Below are 20356 nucleotides of genomic sequence, written 5' to 3'. Positions count from 1 at the left end.
GTCATTGAGCCGCCTGTAGTCAACGCAAAAATGGGTTGTGCCATCCCATTTTGGTACCAGGACTAGAGGTGAGACCCAAGGATTCTCAGAGTGCTCAATGACCCCTAAGCAGAGCATTTCAGCGATCTCTTTCTGCATGCCTTTCCAGACTGCTTCAGGGATGCGGTACAGCTGGGGCTGTATGTTGAAGATGCTGGTGTTCGCTGGATTACCAGTAAGTGAACTTGCAGCTCACGTTGCTCTCTAGCCCTCACATCAGCATCCACCATAATTCGTGATATTATTTTGGGGGGTGGATTTTTACCGAACAGCGCTAACTGTTCGTGGATCTCCCTCATGGATTCGGTGTCTTCTGCACGAACGGCAGGGATTGCCATGGCCAAGTTCTCCCGATCTAGCTCCATCAATTCATTGATCAGCACTCTTCTGGCAATGCCCCCTCGAGCTTCCAATAGCTCCTTCAAAGTGGTACGCTTGAGCTGAGTGTACCCGATCTCCATCCAACGTGCTCCTTGCACCGGCCAACTTCAAATTATAGCACTAGGGAAAAGGAACATCCCACCGCTGCCACCAAATGTGGCGGTCCGACAAAATATCACAGCCACGGATTCCCTTTTCCGTAGTAAAATAACGCCAAAAAAAGTGAAGTGAAATATCGCCCGTATCGCATAACCCACCTACACATGAGCCAAGGCTCAATGCTGGGAGAAGACTGTTTTATTCAGGGCCACACATGGCCTTTTAAAACAAAGCCCATGGAAGGGGTTTCTTACACAAAACAACAGGGTAATCCCTCCCCCAGACCTGAGTGATATTTAAGTCAGAAACTGTACAAACTCAATTATCTCCAGGTACAGAAAAACACATAATTTACAGTCACCCCAAAAGTACCCCCAAAATACATGGAAACCCCACAAAAGTCACATCCCTGGATAGCCCTGAACTGGGGGACCAACATATTAAAAAAATCACCCAGAATATTCAAACCAAATATCATTTGAAAGGTAATAACCAGCACCAGATTTTGTAAAACCAGTTTAAAAAGAGACCCAAAAGACTGGTTTCATCAATATTTTATTTCCAAACTAAATTTTCCACTAAAAGTAATGATACCCTATTTATTCTTAACATCAACGCTCTAATGGGGAATTCTAAAAAAAACAAAAACGTGTGCTTCATTACATTTGGGTCTGTTGAAAAAAAAATAATTATGTCTCTCAGAAGACAGACACGTGATATGAAGAAAATAGTGACCTCCACGTTGACACAAAAGCAATACATGGATACAGTGAAATTAGATATTTAGTTAAGATAGTAAAATGTAATTATTGCCAAGTCAACATTTACTTAGCTTTAGCTGTGTGATGGAAATGTATCATAGAGTATAAATATATCCAGTTCCGGGAGATGGAGGGGGCTGGTAACCTTTGGCCTACTAGATAAGTACAAATACATGAACCTTCTTTCTTCACAACATTCTTATATCTCTGTGTGGATTGTCCTATTCATATGACAGCTACAGAAAAATCCAATGATCAACACATGCTTTGTTCACATGTACAATAAAAAGGTTGAAAAACAACACACATATTTATTAAATTATTTTCAGAGAGGCCTCTCTCTCCGGGAGTATGACACATTCACAAACATTCCATTTTATCCCATGTGCTGGATAATTTGTTGGAGAGAAGGAATAGTTGATCTCCAGGGATGGGCTAGGGGAATGGTTGATGGGAACATATGCAAATATTTGTTTAGTCGATAACCAAAATTATTTGTCCAACTCAAAAATCTTTTAATCCACACCCAAAGGAATGGATCCATCTGCGTGGGATAGGCATAAGACTTTCCTAGATATAAGGTAATGCAAGGATCTAATAAAAATTTTTTTTTAAATTGGGCAGACTAGATGGGCCATCACATTCTTTGTTTCTATCTGGGAAATAAATTGAAAATCGATTTACTAGGGTGTTGACTAAAAGGCTCTTGATTCAAATGCCATGTTGATTCGGATGCCATGTTATTTTTCCCGATAAAGCATTCTGATTCTGAATTAATACACTGCTCAAAAAAAATAAAGGGAACACTTAAACAACACAATGTAACTTCAAGTCAATCACACTTCTGTGAAATCAAACTGTCTACTTTGGAAGCAAGACTGAGTGACAATCAATTTCACATGCTGTTGTGCAAATGGGATAGACAACAGGTGGAAACTACAGGCAATTAGCAAGACATCCCCAATAAAGGAGTGGTTCTGCAGTTGGTGACCACAGACCACTTTCCAGTTCCTATGCTTCCTGGCTGATGTTTTGGTCACTTTTGAATGCTGGCGGTGCTTCCACTCAAGTGGTAGCATGAGACGAAGTCTACAACCCACACAAGTGGCTCACGTAGAGCAGCTCATCCAGGATGGCACATCAATGCGAGCTGTGGCAAGAAGGTTTGCTGTGTCTGTCAGCGTAGTGTCCAGAGCATGGAGGCGCTACCAGGAGACAGGCCAGGAGACGTGGACGAGGCCATAGGAGGGCAACAACTCAGCAGCAGGAACGCTACCTCGCCTTTGTGCAAGGAGGAACAGGAGGAGCACTGCCAAAGCCCTGCAAAATGACCTCCAGCAGGCCACAAATGTGCATGTGTCTGCTCAAACGGTCAGAAACAGACTCCATGAGGGTGGTATGAGGGACCGACATCCACAGGTGGGGGTTGTGCTTACAGCCCAACACCGTGCAGGATGTTTGGCATTTGCCAGAGAACACCAAGATTGGCAAATTCGCCACTGGCACCCCGTGGTGTTCTTCACAGATGAAAGCAGGTTCACACTGAGCACATGTGACAGACGTGACAGAGTCTGGAGACGCAGTGGAGAACGTTCTGCTGCCTGCAACATCCTCCGGCATGACCGGTTTGGCAGTGGGTCAGTAATGGTGTGGGGTGGCATTTCTTTGGGGGGCCGCACAGCCCTCCTTGTGCTCACCAGAGGTAGCCTGACTGCCATTAGCTACCGAGATGAGATCCTCAGTCCCCTTGTGAGATCATATGCTGGTGCGGTTGGCCCTGGGTTCCTCCTAATGCAAGACAATGCTAGACCTCGTGTGGCTAGAGTGTGTCAGCAGTTCCTGCAAGACGAAGGCATTGATGCTATGGAATGGCCCGCCCGTTCCCCAGACCTGAATCCAATTGAGCACATCTGGGACATCATGTCTGGCTCCAGCCACCAACATCACGTTGCACCACAGACTGTCCAGGAGTTGGCAGATGCTTTAGTCCAGGTCTGGGAGGAGATCCCTCAGGAAACCTCTTGCCACCTCATCAGGAGCATGCACAGGCATTGTAGGAAGGTCATACAGGCACATGGAGGCCACACACTACTGAGCCTCATATTGACTTGTTTTAAGTACATTGCATCAAAGTTGGATCAGCCTGTAGTGTGTTTTTCCACTTTAATTTTGAGCGTGACTCCAAATCCAGACCTCCATGGGTTGAAAAATTTGATTTCCATTTTTTTATTTTTGTGTGATTTTGTTGTCAGCACATTCAACTATGTAAAGAACAAAGTATTTCAGAAGAATATTTAATTCATTCAGATCTAGGATGTGTTATTTTTGTGTTCCCTTTATTTTTTTGAGCAGTGTATATTAAAGTGAGTATATTCAAATATGCAAAGTATACAGGCAGAACATCCAGGTAGTGCACATAACTACAGCAAGGCAGCCTTCAACCAACAGATGGCGCTGCACACCCCCCCAAAGCCTCCCCAGGAAAAGAAGACAGACTGGGGTTTTGATTGTATTGAGTTTTCTGAATTTAAGAATAACAGTTTGTTTTTGTATACTTGGGTTACTAGGCATTCATTTTTGGGTCATTGTGATCATCACTTTGTTTGATATGCTTTATATGGCAACACTGTGTCTACAATGAGGATATTCATAAATACAGTACTGTCCTAGATTCGCCATAAAATTATGGAGTGGATATTCATGGTATATGCTATTGTAGCCTCTCAGTATAGAACACACAACTTATTCCTTCTGTCTTCTCCGGTATATCATATACTGCTAAGTTTTGAAAATCATGCTTTAACTCCTGGCCTCTGCTTGCATCCTTTATGCATGCTCAGCATCATGGGAAATGCAGTTCACTCATATCTGCAGTGCTACAGTAATTAAAGGCACCCTATTGGCAACCAAACAACTTTAGCTTAATGAAGCGGTTTTGGTGTATAGATCATGCCCCTTCAGTCTCACTGCTCAATTATATGCCATTTGGGGGGAAAATTACTCTGTTTACACAGCCCTAAGGACACCTCCCTTCAAGTGACTTACACAGCCTTCCTAAACACTTCCTGTAAAGAGAGCATATTCTCTTTCATTTAGAATGTCTTTTCTCCTGCTCGGTTAATAGTCTGCTAGACCCTGGATGATCCTGTCCTAGTTCAATTTACATGGGGAAGATCAAAACTTCTAATGCAAGTTAGCATCTGATTAAAAAAATCACTTTTTTTTTTTGCAGGCTGTGTGAGTCACAGCCAAGGAAGATGTGGCTAGGTCTGGCTGCATAAATAGAAACAAAAGTGTTTTTACCTCCTAATTGGCAAAGAATTGAGCAGTGATACTGTAGGAACATGATCTATACACTAAACCTGCTTAATTAAGCTAAAGTTGTTTTGATGCTTACAGCGTTCCTTAAAAACTGCTTGATAGTCATGCTTTGGAAATTTCATAGGAGTTGTGCATGTGTGCCTATCCCTTGGTACAATATTAAAATATAAAAAATGCTTCTATCAAAGTAAACAATGTAAATTAATGTACAAAAAATAAATATTCTTAAATATTCTTGTTTCAGACAAAAAAAAATAAAAAAAAAATTAGCAGCATATTTGCTTTAGCTACCAAAACCTACCTAACATTCTAGTAGGTATACGGTCAAGCTATCCAAGATATTGGCACTTGAGATTAAGGCCTATCAGTTTCACTGACAAGCGATAAGGCTGAATAGGTATCAATTATTAAGTAAGTGGATTAGTATTGGTTAGACAAGACTTGACAACTGCAATTTTCCAGCTCATTATTTCAAAAACCCACTCCTAGTTGTATTAGCGGCACTTTGCCTAATGAATACAGGCATTTGAAATGGAGTAGTGTCAAACATTTCGAAAATTAATTTTATCAAAGGTTTATAGGAAGAACAATATGCAATTGTAACTACATACACTACATACTACAAGGAAATGTATATATGTACTCATTATGACATTGTTATGACATGCAGCCATGATATATTTATTAAAATGTGATAAGATGAGATACAAAACATCATTAAAGGAGGCTTGCACGGATGACTCATAAAAACAGATGTTGCAAGGTGATGTAATAATTAACATTATTTATTATATACGTAATATAAGGCATAATACATTTTGTGATATTTTAACCCCTTAAGGACCAAACTTCTGGAATAAAAGGGAATCATGACATGTCACACATGTCATGTGTCCTTAAGGGGTTAAAGGTAGATATACATTATTCAACTATGACAGGTCTGCTACACAAAAAAAGCCAATTAAATTGGTGCTATAGTATTAGTTTTCAGGCATTTGTTAAGTCATTATTATCTATTTTATTTATGCCAACATTCTCCACATTTTTATTGGGCAAACCAAACATGCAAGTATCGGGAGACAAAATACATTTAATTATACAAAAGACCACAAGATGAGGGAGTGATCTCCATCAAGGAGCTAGGGTAAATTAAAAATCAAGATTACCAAATACATTGGTTAATCCCTGTACTTTAGCAAGGGGACCATTTCAAGAAATGTATACAGTTCGTTACAGTTTTACTAACTCGGGACTAAGAACCGAGCAAGAGTATGATATAATATCTTTATTTGTTAGAGTATTTTAAACTAATTCTTGAACAAAATTCAATAAAATGAAGTTGGTGGTTGTGAGTTGGGGTTGACGCTTGATTGAGGTGGCATCTGAAAAGAAGGCACAGGAATTGCACTGGGAGTGGTGAGACGAAAACCAGGAAGGAATAGTGTCATGGAGACAAAGACTGCAAAGAGTTCGAAGAAGCAGTGGGTAGTCTACAGCAGTGTGCCCCAACCCAGTCCTCATGGAACACCAACAGTCCAGGATTTATGTGTGTCCCTGTTTTATTCCAACAAAGATACTGACAAAACCTGGACTGTTGGTGGTCCACGAGGACTGGGTTGGGGAACACTGGTCTACAGTATCAAAACCACAAGAAATGAAGAGGAATTACTTGAGAGCGGTGATCCGTCATACCTGCCAGACATCCAATTATTTTACTTATTTTATTAAATCTGCTGTATGTGTTAATAGATAACGTGAAATCAGATGATCTTGTCTGTGTTCACAATACAATATCCTTGTGATTTGTATGCACATGCAATTCTATGTATATTGCAAAGGAGAAGTCTTCTCGCATAATGCACTAAATTCAGCTTTTCCTATAACCTTTTAATTACAGAAGGAAAATTCATTTTATTCCTGCCCTGATCACTAAATTAATCCCTACGACAAGTTTGCTTATTATACTGGCGCTCTGCAAATTACAGGCTTCTTTAAAATCACAATCACATTAATAATGAAATGTTCCATTACTCAGTAGGAAGCAATTTTGCAACATTTCCATGAAGAGCTATCAACATGCATTACCGAGTAATATTTTAGCTTCCAGTACATTCGTACTGGAAAAAATAAAAAAAATGAAATATTAAATAAAAAAAGAAAGCTTAAATTAGTAAATTACCTCTAATTCTTGCGTGTACAACATTATCTATTCAATGTTCTATTCCAGTGACAAACACACACTGCTTGAAACCTTGCAGGGTTGTTTCTACAGCAATGAACGGAGAAAACAAGATATTATTTATTAAAGGGCGAGATTAGTAATCATAACTGCAACACTGTGCTGTAGTAGTTATGGTACCAGGAGTTTCGTGGCACAATCCCATGGTAAATAGTCAAATGGTTTGGAACCTTTCTAGGTGCTCTTGGTCTGGCTCTTTCTTTTAAAATTGCTAATGCAAAAAGGCCTACCTGCAGGGGACAACCGGTGTTGGAGTCGCAAGGCAGCAGAGGGCAGTATAAGACATGTCTGGTGGGAGTGCTTCCTAATTTGACATACATGATTCTCCAAAAGCTGTTGGTTTGCAACTTGGTTTATGTACACGTGATGTTACCTTGAATCTGATACTTGCTGTTTTTATATATCAATATGTATGACTCTGCCTTATATGTTCTTACTTGCACATTTGAAAATAAAGAATTATTTCCCCCCCAAAAAAATGCTTTCCTCCACATTAGCAACATCAATTCCGCCCATGTTTTGAAAGCATTAATTGGCTGAGAACATCATCTAATGCTCTCAATCAAGTAAATCATTCTAAATAGTTACCTTTATCTCTAAAGAGCTACCTCTGCTTTAGATATATTAGAAGAGGAAGAGAGATTAGAGTCTACTTACTGTTGGATGGTGGCAGGACACACCTGGCACCGTAACCACGTCTACTTATTGTTGTAGTTAAGATGCCTAGACTAGGGACAATCGATGGTGGAAATGACCAATTTTTAGAATCAATTCAATAAAAAGTTCTTTACTCATATAAAGAAAATGTAAATAATTAAAGGAGAGCTCACACAAAAGAAAGTGTAGCTCACCTTTTGGTAATGAGGGGAATCTAAGCGTTGCATTTTTATGTAAATGCGTAAGTGGTGTGTTTTAGTGCACTCATAATGCACACTCATTATATAAGTACAATAAAAATCCCTGTTTTCCCAATGACTAGCTGTTCTACTGCTTCAATGCCAGCAACCAAGCCATTCCCAGTTCATAAACCCCTTTTCGTGTTTGCTTCTTCCATATTCCATATTCTCCTATATAAAAATGCTGCTGTGCACGTCAGCAGTTCAAATTGCACAATCCACCAAAAGTACGGTGTCCAACAGGGTTTCCGAAGATATGGCACGATGATCGTGCTAGTCCAACGCGTTTCGTATCTGGAAAATCACTGATCCTCCACGCTATGTAAGTGTTCTGAAGCTACCAACTCATTGATAACACCCGTTTTCCTCAAATAGTGTCACATTATGCTAGCCAAGATATATGCTATTCTAGAAAATAGATACATATTCACCGAAACACATAACTTGCTATATATCTTCTCAATACATTAGAGCAAGATTTATACATTGTTGCAAAGTTCATAGTCGGAAAATATGTATACAATCTTTCATGCATACTAAATATGTTTACTAGGCTATGTGCAAATTTATCGATTGCTAAGTGGAGGATACTACAAGCAGGAAGAGCGGCACGTAACCTTGGACTATTTATGTTTATCCTTATTTCTTATTTATCTTATTGTATAGTAATTTTTATGGATGCTATTTATGTTGTGATAACTTGGGATTTATGTAGTGCATTGTAACAAGGACACTCTGTTAGGAGTAGAGGTAAGATAGATGTTTAGATAATAATCCCTCCTCCCTCTAGGTGTCATATTTAGGTTTTCCTTCTGACCTTGTTATTATGCTGCCTGCTGCCCTGACGTTTTTGGACCATGTGACAAAAGATCTGGTTCCATACACATTCTCCTTACAAAGTGTTTTTTGTACGGATTACGTTTACCCACAGCTGGATTCTTATAACCCTCATATTAACTAGGTTCTTTACCATTTTGTTTTATTGATATTACTACTATTGGTGGTTCCACATGGCAAACCAGGAGAAAAATGTCAACCACTGGAAGTTTGTCCACAGGGGCAACTGAGGCAAAGCACCACCAATGTTTGTTGCAATAAAAAACAAAACAATAATAATTAAACTATACTATTAATTTGTTTTGGATGGGGGGTTAGTTTTTTGTGTGTTAACGTACACCTTTGAGGGATGTCTGATTGCTCAAACATGCGTTGCATATGTCATTTTAATTATTAGTATTACAGTTTCCATCTGCTCCCTCTTTATTATGACCTTCTACTGCTGCTAGTGTGAGTAAAAAAAATAAAACAGATCTATGGCTGTTTGCCCAAAAATCCTATCCTATGAGAATGTGAATCACCCTCATTGGCTGTTTGACAGTCAACTGCTCTTCCCAATGCCTCTTTTTTGGGCAGTAAACATGCTGCCCTAAAAGACAGGTCTGCTCTCTGGGCTGACAGACTGCTGGCACCAGGGGTGGAGTTTGCAGAATTTAAATTTCTCTAATGCTGCCTCCATTTAGACTCCATGCCTGCTGCATTGTAACTCTATGAGGATACGGCAACAATGTGTAAGAAGGAGGGCTGGGGAAGAGTGTGTGTGTGTGTGTGTGGTGAAAGGACAGATGAGTGGAGCTACATTTTCAAGTGTTTTAGTGGCAACGAGGGCTGCACAGTGTGCGGTGAAATGACTAGACCGCGTTTGACAGCTCTCCCCCAGTTTCATGCTTTTAACACATCCCTACAATCTCTGATGAGTCTCCATTTGCTCCATTATTTGAGTACCTCCCTCACTCTCTCCCCTGCCGACATCTAGGTACTACTTCGTATAATACAATTCATATAGAAATTGAACTAAACTTTTTTAGCAGTAAGTATTATCTTTAGCACTGCAGTTCTTGCGGACTACATTTTCCATGAGGCTCAACGAGCCATTTAGCTGGCCGAGGCTTTGATTTAAAAGCTTTCAAAATGATTCAATGTTAGAATAATTTCCATAGATTTCAATGGTGACTTCTGTAGATAAATATTTTTAAAGGTTTTCCAACCGTATCAAATCATTTGTAAAGCTTACTAAATCAAGGTGAAAATGTCTTGAGAAATGAAAGGTACGTGAATTAGAGTATTACTGGCAAGACATTGGAGTCAAAAAGCATAACATTATTATTATTTTTTTTAATAATATATCTATATCTATCTATATATATATATATATATATATATATATATATATATATATATATATATATATATTTACATATATATATATATATATTTATTTATTTCAGAAAAAAGCAAAACAAGTTGGCCACTAGGTGAAAATGTAAGAATTAACAACCACATTAATTCAATACATTATTGATAGAATATGAGTATTATTAGCATTAAGTGGGCAAACGCAAACTGGTTAAAACCAAAGCTTACTGATGGGGCGGGATCAAATTCCAAGGGTGGAGCCTAGCTCTTCACTATCTAAAAACTACTACTTGGGCAACTTTCACATGCCATGGGTACTGCCCAAAAAATTGTCTAATTTTTTAATTTCTAATAATCAACACTGTCAATCTTCTACTGGAAATATCAGAGTGGGAATGGGAGTTTATGCAAGAGGAAAGCAAGTTTCGGCTTTGAAAACAGCAAAATAGATATGATACGCCAACACATGAGATGCAGAAAACAGTACTTTCTATCCATCACTAGTTATAGATGTTGCAGTTGCCAGAGGACTTTAGGATTTGTACGCAACCGAGACTTGACAAATTTAAATATTGTAAAAATAATCAGTTCCTTAGCATACATTTTCCTACTGCTTTTTTATTTAACTTTGACTATATTATACAAACGTTGTCTTTGCATACTGTGAATTGGTACACAAGTTACAAGATAGAACCATAGATAGATACATAGATACGGCCAATTCTTTTCCACATGCTGAGATTCTGCACATCAAGCTTGATAGCTTAATTAATAAAGCTGTCCCAATTGGCATTTATCATTGTCTGCTTCTAACAATATGAATGTCTAAAGATCATTTTTCATATTATTCCCTGATCCCGACCATCATTTAGCAGTACACACATAAAGCTGGGGGGTTGCACAATGTGGAGCCTGGTCATCTAATTCCCCAGAGTAGAATTAATCACAGATTATAGGTGACAAAACAGGCACTGGAAGGTTAACTTCACCCAATATTCATTCTATATAATTTTGTATACATGGAAGAATGTGCATTGTTTGTTAGAATGGATAATTCAATGACTTGGCAATTGCCTGGGGGTCATCGGAGACTCCACATACTTCTGAGTGAGAGGTATATTTTGTGACACAGAGGTTAATTAACCAAAAGCAAAAATACATGTGTTGGTTGCATCAATATTCAATCCATTGGGTTTATACTTGGTACCTTATTGGCTGCAATTACAGTGCTGAGACTTTTAGGAAAAGTTGATACAACCTCACTCATTTTGATTGGTCCTTACCAAGGAGTTATGGTTTTTAAATTACAATTGGCTGTGTTTTTAGGTCTGTTATTGTGCTGGAGGTGAACCTCTGACCCAGTCCCAGTTTTGTCTGAAACAGGGTTTCCTTTTAGGACTGCCCTGATTTTGGCTACATCCATCTCAATGTCAATCTCAAATATTTTTCATGGTATTTGAGGTTCCTTGTAAAAAAAGTTTGTGTGTTTTACTCAAGATGAGAATTATATTTATTGAGAATTTTAGACTAGAAAAAATATACACAGTTAGCCTGTCTGGACAGGTTGCATCATCTTCAAAATCTGTAATCTAAAGATAGAATGTCTATTTAATTGTGTAGATATTAATCACAACAAATTTGTCCATACCTTTTTGTATCTTCCGGTGGAAATTGATGGCATCCACTGATGCTGTGACTATGTTGGTCTTACAGTGACGCGCAGCAACAATGCCAGCAACTTCATCCATTAACTTCATGGTAACACCTGAAAGAACAGCGTGAAACGCTTGTTAAAAAGAGAGTGTATTACTGATAAGTGATGGTTATACAGAACAGGAGCTTTATTTATGCATCAGTTTATAAAGTCTGCCTCTTTATAAAAGCACAGTTTAATAATGCATCTGAAAAGGCAGAAACGTGTCCTCAGGAAACGGATATTTAATGATTTATTACTGTACTGTACGCTGCGGAAAATAATAGATGGATTAACTCAAAGCTTGGTAAAAACCCAGGAACTAACCCAGGAAAAAAGTGTGATTTTCTACTCGCCAGGGGTAAATTTTCACTCGCCAGTGGCTATATATATTGTACACCTTAAAGAAATACATATACACATACACATATATATGCATATACACACACACGCATACATACACACACGCACACCAATACATATACACATATATATGCATATACACACACATGCATACATACACACACGCACACCAATACATATACACATATATATGCATATACACACACACGCATACATACACACACGCACACCAATACATACACACACGCACACCAATACATATACACATATATATGCATACACACACACACGCATACATACACACACGCACACCGATACATATACACATATATATGCATATACACACACACGCATACATACACACGCACACCAATACATATACACATATATATGCATATACACACACACGCATACATACACACACGCACACCAATACATACACACACGCACACCAATACATATACACATATATATGCATATACACACACACACACACACACGCACATGCATACATACACACGCACACATATATACATCCTTGTCTGTTTAGAAAACCAATACAGATACACATCTGTGCAATTATAATAAAATTGAGTTGACATTACACATTGGATAGAGAGAAGTCACATTTTGTTAAGAATGGACATTTTACATATTTTTTTTTTTAGATAAATCACACAGAGGGAACATGAATATATATATATATAAAAAAAAACGGTCATCTGGGATAAAGATGGGAAATACAAGTTATGCAATTTCTCTTATATTACAATGCACTCCCTTACAGTACACTACTCATTTTTTTTTATAATACAATATCTACAATATCAATATCTTTTATAATACAATATCTACCTATAATAATATATCCACTCATAGTACAACATCCACTCATATTACAATTCATTTTCTCATCATAAAACGCCTAGATGCAATAAATAGGTCGCTCGAGGTATCGTCTCACTGGGGATCACGGAGTTCCTGAACTCTGTTGAGACTATCTGGGGATACATTGTATACTGAGATGGCCTCCTAAACTAGCAAAACCTGGAAACACTCATATTGTGTGCATATATACAGTGTCTCACAAAAGTGAGTACACCCCACACATTTTTGTAAATATTTTATTATATCTTTTCATGTGACACTGAAAATGTAAAGTAGTAAGTGTACAGCCTGTATAACAGTGTAAATTTGCTGTCCCCTCAAAATAACAACACACAGCCATTAATGTCTAAACCGTTGGCAACAAAAGGAAGTACACCCCTAAGTGGAAATGTCCAAATTGGGCCCAATTAGCCATTTTCCCTCCCCGGTGTCATGTAACTCGTTAGTGTTACAAGGTCTCAGGTGTGAATCGGGAGCAGGTGTGTTAAATTTGGTGTTATCACTCTCACACTCTCTCATATTGGTCACTGGAAGATCAACATGGCACCTCATGGCAAAGATCTCTCTGAGGATCTGAAAAAAAGAATTGTTGCTCTACATAAAGATGGTCTAGACGATTGACAAGACCCTGAAACTGAACTGCAGCATGGTGGGCAAGACCATACAGCGGTTTCACAGGACAGGTTCCACTCAGAACAGGCCTCGCCATGGTCGACCAAAGAAGGTGAGTGCACATGCTCGGCGTCTTCTCCAGAAGTTGTCTTTGGGAAAGAGACGTATGAGTGCTGCCAGCATTGCTGCAGAGGTTGTAGGGGTGGAAGGGGGGCAGCCTGTCAGTGCTCAGACCATGCGCCGCAAATTGGTCTGCATGGCTGTCGTCCCAGAAGGAAGCCTCTTCTAAAGAAGATGCACAAGAAAGCCCCCAAACAGTTTGCTGTAGACAAGCAGACTAAGGACATGGATTACTGGAACCATGTCCTGTTGTCCGATGAGACCAAGGTAAACCTTTTTGGTTCAAATGATGTCAAGCGTGTGTGGCGGCAACGAGGTGAGGAGTACAAAGACAAGTGTGTCTTGCCTACAGTCAAGCATGGTGGTGGGAGTGTCATGGTCTGGGCCTGCATGAGTGCTGCCGGCACTGGGGAGCTACAGTTCATTGAGGGAACCATGAATGCCAACATCTATTGTGACATACTGAAGCAGAGCATGAGCCCCTCCATTCGGAGACTGGGCCGCAGGGCAGTATTCCAACATGATAACGACCCCAAACACACCTCCAGGACGACCACTACCTTGCTAAAGAAGCTGAAGGTAAAAGTGATGGACTAGCCAAGCATGTCTCCAGACCTAAACCCTATTGAGCATCTGTGGGGCATCCTCAAACGGAAGGTGGGGGAGCGCAAGGTCTCTAACATCCACCAGCTTCATGATGTTGTCATGGAGGGGTGGAAGAGGACTCCAGTGGCAACCTGTGAAGCTCTGGTGAACTCCATGCCCATGAGGGTTAAGGCAGTGCTGGAAAATAATGGTGGCCACCCAAAATAATTGACACTTTGGGCCTAATTTGGACATTTACACTTAAGGGTGTACTCACTTTTGTTGCGGTTTAGACATTAATGGCTGTGTATTGCGTTATTTTGAGGGGACAGCAAATTTACACTGTTATACAGGCTGTACACATACTACTTTACATTGTAGCAGAGTGTCATTTCTTCAGTGTTGTCACATGAAAAGATATAATAAAATATTTATAAAAATGTGAGGAGTGTACTCACTTTTGTGAGATAGTGTGTATATGGTTTTTTGTTTGTTTGCTTTTCTCTTTGCAGGAAATAAATAAGCAATTAGTGCTGCGTGATAGAAGTCCTGTGACCAATCACAATGTCTCTTTGATCAGGAGTACTTTGTCTGATTTTGTTGATGCAATGCATTAAGATCCTGCAGACCACCAACTTCCAGCCTCATCTCCATTAATAACGGCTGCTGCCTAGTCTATGGCAAACATAAAATGTGCAATATTTGAATTTGTTTCCAATCACTAGTCGTCAGCTTTGATATTTTAATTTATTTATTACATGTAACATTTATTGGGAAACTAAATCTTGCCACTTGGCTTCTAAATCTTTCATGTTGTTTACTTTTTGTGTGGTCGGTGGGTTGCAGTAACCTAAGGCTAAATGGGTATCCACACAGAGGAAATATTTTATTGAGAACATGTCGCAAATTTAGGCCAACATTCTGTATGTAATTTTCAAGACTAAAATATTCTCTGACACTTAAATGGGGCTGCTGTAGTAGCATCCCTGTGGTGCCTAGTGATAATAAACTGCAGGGAAGTCTAAGAAGAAAGTGCATATTACAAACCCAGCAACCATGGAATTAATGGCCAAAAGTACTCTGTGTCTAGCCCAGGGTCTCTCTGGAGAATTTCCTTTTGGAGAAGCAGGAAGGTAGAGGTGTCTGCAGCGTTCTGGCATTGATTCTATTTTTTCCAGTTGGGAGGGTGCAATTTCCCACAAGGGATTCTCGTGGAAGGTGACTACATTAAGATGTCAAAAAGGGAATGTTCAGCTTGCAATTTAAAAACAAAAAAACTTAAAGGGCCCCGGTTCCCTGGTAATTGGGCAAACCAATGGTTTGCCACCTTACCCGAGTCCACTACGGATTCTGATGCTCCCTGTTGGTTTGGTGGAGTGGAGTTATGCCTAAATTAGCACTTTCTCCATGTACACTAAATATGTATGCTGGGCTTTCTAACCCAGTTCTCATGGACTGACACAGATTTAGCATTACCCAGTTATAGTACGCTCGAGGGGGAAGGGTATTAATAAAATAAAAAAACAGATCATTGCAAAGCCTTAAAGTACTACTTATGGCCCTATACCAATTTAATTTCCTGGGTGCTTATGAGGTAAAATTGTTGCAAATGGGGCAGAAGGAGGTGGTACAATGGGGCCTGAGTGCTGTCAAGAGAACTTAGGGGTTGCAATGTACAAAAACCATTTAAAATGGCTCTTTCACTGTCTGGGGTCTTTGCATAATCTGAATCATCACTGGTGGGAGACCAGGGAAATTTGATATTTACTTAGATTTATTTAACTGAACCTGTCGCTCGTGGGTGCTGCGATCTTGATCTTCTTCAGCTTCTGGCGCTTCAGCTGCCAGGAGCAGACGTCACCTCTGTACCCTCGCGCATGCACGCGAGTACAGCACTAATATCAATTGAGAATAAGCCACTGCTGACGGCTGGAGGAAATTACAAGCTTGCAAAAAGTAACTTCTCCTTTTGTCAAACTTGCCAAGGTAGGAAAAACACTGAAACAAAGTTAAAGTAGCCCCCGGCTTACTCTCAGTATATCTTTTGACTGGGTTGGAATTTCAGTAAAATTCCAATACAAGCAATGTGTCATTTTGGAGGTGTATGTGGGGGTGACACAACCGCTTTAACCACATATGATGAGATAAGACAGCACCTAGCACCTCTCGACCCCATATCAACTTCTTTAAGATGATGTCTTGGTTTTTTAAGGGCTGTTTTATGAGAACTTGCCCAATACACTTTTTACTTTTAACTAGGTAAGCTCACATGTTTCTCATTCCTTTTATTTATCTTGGTGAAGTGGAAAAATCCCTGCTGTTTATCAAGAAATAAAAATACAAATACAGGGGAAGAAAAGCATGCTGGATTATTGTTTGCAAATGAGATAAACACTTCCTGCAAATAATTACATACAAATGATTTTTCCGGCATTACACAGAGTCCAGAACAAAGCAAAAAAAAGTCTATAAAATCCCTCCAACCCAGTGGCGGATCCAGAGCCTGATCTCGGGAGGGGCACTTGTAGATTATTTAACCCCTTAAGGACCAAACTTCTGGAATAAAAGGGAATCATGACATGTCACACATGTCATGTGTCCTTAAGGGTTCAATAAATAATCCAGGCACAATAACCACTACAGCTCAGTGTAGTAGTTATGGCACCAGTAGTGCCAGGATCCCATCCCAGAGTAAGTAGTCAAACCGTTTAAGAACAGTTTGACAAATTACCTGGGGTCTGCTGGGATTTAGGGCATAGGAGCAGTGGTATGTGTTAGGGGTGAAGAGGGTGTGAAAGGTGCAGTGTGTGTGTGTGAGTGGTGAAGTGTGTGTGTTAGGGGGCAGTGTATGTGTGGGGCAGTGTGTGTGTGTGTGTGTGAGCAGTGCAGTGTGTATGTGTGTGTATGGGGGGCAGTGTGTGTGGGACAGTGTGTGTATGGGGGTAGTGTGTGTATGGGGGCAGTGTGTGTAGTGTGTGTATGGGGGGCAGTGTGTGTAGTGTGTGTATGGGGGCAGTGTGTGTAGTGTGTGTATGGGGGCAGTGTGTGTAGTGTGTGTATGGGGGCAGTGTGTGTAGTGTGTGTATGGGGGCAGTGTTTGTGGGGCAGTGTGTGTAGTGTGTGTGTGGGGCAGTGTGTGTAGTGTGTGTGTATGGGGCAGTGTTTGTGGGGCAGTGTGTGTATGGGGCAGTGTGTGTAGTGTGTGTATGGGGGCAGTGTTTGTGGGGTAGTGTGTGTGTGTGGGGGGCAGTGTGTGTAGTGTGTGTATGGGGGCAGTGTTTGTTGGGCAGTGTGTGTAGTGTGTATGGGGGCAGTGTGTGTAGTGTGTGTGTGGGGCAGTGTGTGTAGTGTGTGTATGGGGGCAGTGTTTGTTGGGCAGTGTATGTAGTGTGTGTATGGGGCAGTGTGTGTAGTGTGTGCAGGGCCGGACTGGCCCACCGGGATACCGGGAAATTTCCCGGTGGGCCGTTGGCACCTGGGGCCGGGGAGACATGTGGGTGTCTCGCGCGCTAGAAAGAGACCGGGCCGGAATATGACGTCATATTCCGGCCCCGGTCTCATTAGGCTTCGCGCGAGGGAGAGGGAGCAGAGACAGAAAAGCCTGCTCCCCCAGCGGCCGCAAGAGGAGCGTCCCCTGCAGCCGCCATTCAAGCTCTCCATGCTGCCGCAGGACACCTATCAGTCTGCCCACCCACTCACATAGGTAGCAACAAGTATGTATGTCAGTGGGAGTGTGTGTGTGTGTGTGTGTCATGCTGTGTGTGTGTGTCTGTGTCATGGTGTGTGTGTGTGTCTGTGTCATGGTGTGTGTGTGTCTGTGTCATGGTGTGTGTGTGTGTGTGTCTGTGTCATGGTGTGTGTGTGTGTGTGTCTGTGTCATGGTGTGTGTGTGTGTCTGTCTGTGTCATGGTGTGTGTGTGTGTCTGTCTGTGTCATGGTGTGTGTGTGTCTGTGTCATGCTGTGTGTGTCTGTCTGTGTCATGGTGTGTGTGTGTCTGTCTGTGTCATGGTGTGTGTGTGTCTGTCTGTGTCATGGTGTGTGTCTGTCTGTGTCATGGTGTGTGTGTGTGTGTCTGTGTCATGGTGTGTGTGTATGTCTGTCATGCTGTGTGTGTGTCTGTGTCATGCGCTGTGTGTGTCTGTGTCATGCGCTGTGTGTGTGTGTGTCTGTCTGTCATGGTGTGTGTCTGTCTGTGTCATGGTGTGTGTGTGTCTGTCTGTGTCATGGTGTGTGTGTGTCTGTCTGTCTGTCATGGTGTGTGTCTGTCTGTGTCATGGTGTGTGTGTGTCGTGTGTGTGTGTGTGTCTGTGTCACGATGTGTGTGTCACGGTGTGTCTGTATCATGGTGTGTGTGTGTCTGTCTGTGTCACGGTGTGTGTGTGTGTGTGTCTGTCATTGTGTGTGTGTGTCATGGTCTGTGTCATGGTGTGTGTGTGTCAGTCGTGGTGTCTGTGTGTCTTTTTAAAAATAGTGTTTTACTCACCTTTTTTTTCCCAACGTCGTGCTGGTCTCTGCCTCTATGACTGAGATCATCAAGCTTGATGATCTCAGCCAATCTGCACTGACACAGGAAGCGCCTCTAGTGACCATCTGAGTGTCTGTCACTAGAGGTGTCACTAGGAAGCAATGTAAATACTGCCTTTTCTCTGAAAAGTCAGTGTTTACATTCAAAAGCCTGCAGGGACAGGCTATAGACACCAGAACCACTACATTAAGCTGTGTGTGTGTGCGCCTGCTAGTGAGTGAGCTTGCTTGCATGTGTGTGTGTGCCTGCTAGTGAGTGAGCTTGTGTTTTTATGTCAATGAGCTTATGTATATTAGTGAAATTGTTTGTCTATGAGGCTGTGTATCAATGAGCTTGTGTGTGTCAGTGAGATTGTCTGTGTCTGACTGTGAGTATGCTTACTGTATAATTAAATGTTTTACTCTGAAAGGATCAATATTTTATATTAGAAAAAGCAATATATATATAGCCCTACATATTACATGCAACAATATATGGCGCAATGACTTATGGGGCTGGCATAGATTTTTTTTTTCCAGGGCTGCTTTGTATCCCCACATGTCTCCCCGGCCCCAGGTGCCGACGGCCCACCGGGAAATTTCCCGGTATCCCGGTGGGCCAGTCCGGCCCTGGTGTGTAGTGTGTGTGTGGGGTAGTGTGTGTAGGCAGTGTGTGTACTGTGTGTATGGGGGCAGTGTTTGTAGTGTGTGTGTGGGGTAGTGTGTGTAGTGTGTGAGGGGCAATGTGTGCAGTGTGTGTATGGGGGCAGTGTGTGTAATGTGTGTGTGGGGCAGTGTGTGTAGGGAAGTGTGTGTAGTGTGTGTGGGGCAGTGTGTGTATGGGGGAAGTGTTTGTGGGGCAGTGTGTGTAGTGTGTGTATGGGGGCAGTGTTTGTGGGGCAGTGTGTGTAGTGTGTGTATGTGTCAGGGTACCTGTAGTCTCTACCTCTGATAAGAGGAGAGACTTAGACGTTTTCCCGTTCAGAAGGGCTGTTTCTTCCGTTCCTCGCGGTTCCTCCGGTCGGTTACACGCCGGCCGCGAGGGATCCACGCCCTTTTATGACGTGACGCTCAGTAGCCGACGTCATGATGCCAAGCCGGCTCGACCTGTCACTCAAACCTTGAACACGAACCAGGACTCGTCGGGGGTGTGATTACCTCCTAGAACCGGGGTATTTAATAGAGCTTGCCGCATTTGCTCATTGCCCTGTCGTGGTTCTAGCCAGTCTAGTCACTCAGTGCTCTTGTATGTCTATTGTCTCTTTGGTTCTGACCCGGCTTGTTTGTATTACTCTGCTTATCTCTGTTATACTTTGACCCGGCTTGTCTCTCGCTTACCTGTCTTCTCGTTCCCTCGACCTCGGCTTGCCTCTGACCATTCTCTACTTACTCCTTACGTTAAGTCCGGCCATTCTAAGGTCCGGTATACGTACCTACTACACTTTGTACTCTGCGTGTTGGATCCCTGTCCCGATCCTGACAGTATGGGGGCAGTGTTTGTGGGGCAGTGTGTGTAGTGTGTGTATGGGGGCAGTGTTTGTGGGGCAGTGTGTGTGGGGGGGCAGTGTGTGTAGTGTATGTATATGTATTTATTTAATTAAAATAAATATAAATTGTATGTCCCTTATGTCTCCCTTCTTACCTTTACTGGGAGGAGGGGGG

The 20356-nt window shown here is 41.4% G+C and overlaps 2 protein-coding genes across 6 annotated transcripts in view; both read right to left on the bottom strand.

The window, feature by feature from the left end:
• GPR153 (G protein-coupled receptor 153) overlaps positions 1–20356 on the bottom strand; it is a 506259-nt gene that overhangs the window by 227778 nt on the left and 258125 nt on the right. The gene's annotated exons all lie outside the window — the stretch shown is intronic.
• The window catches only part of ACOT7 (acyl-CoA thioesterase 7), a 209738-nt gene that overhangs the window by 52802 nt on the left and 136580 nt on the right, over positions 1–20356 (bottom strand). For all 5 annotated transcript variants that reach the window (XR_010086050.1, XM_063436456.1, XM_063436455.1 and 2 more), the window contains exon 7: positions 11578–11694. Coding sequence is in view for 4 of the 5 variants with exons in the window: in XM_063436456.1 (XP_063292526.1) it covers positions 11578–11694 (117 nt within the window). In the remaining variant the exon portion in view is untranslated. The remainder of the gene's footprint in view (positions 1–11577; positions 11695–20356) is intronic.

Source organism: Pelobates fuscus, chromosome 11 (genome assembly GCF_036172605.1).
Source record: "Pelobates fuscus isolate aPelFus1 chromosome 11, aPelFus1.pri, whole genome shotgun sequence".
Lineage (NCBI taxonomy): Eukaryota > Metazoa > Chordata > Amphibia > Anura > Pelobatidae > Pelobates > Pelobates fuscus.
Note: the sequence above shows the minus strand (reverse complement) of the source record. Positions and strands in the feature narration are given on the sequence as shown.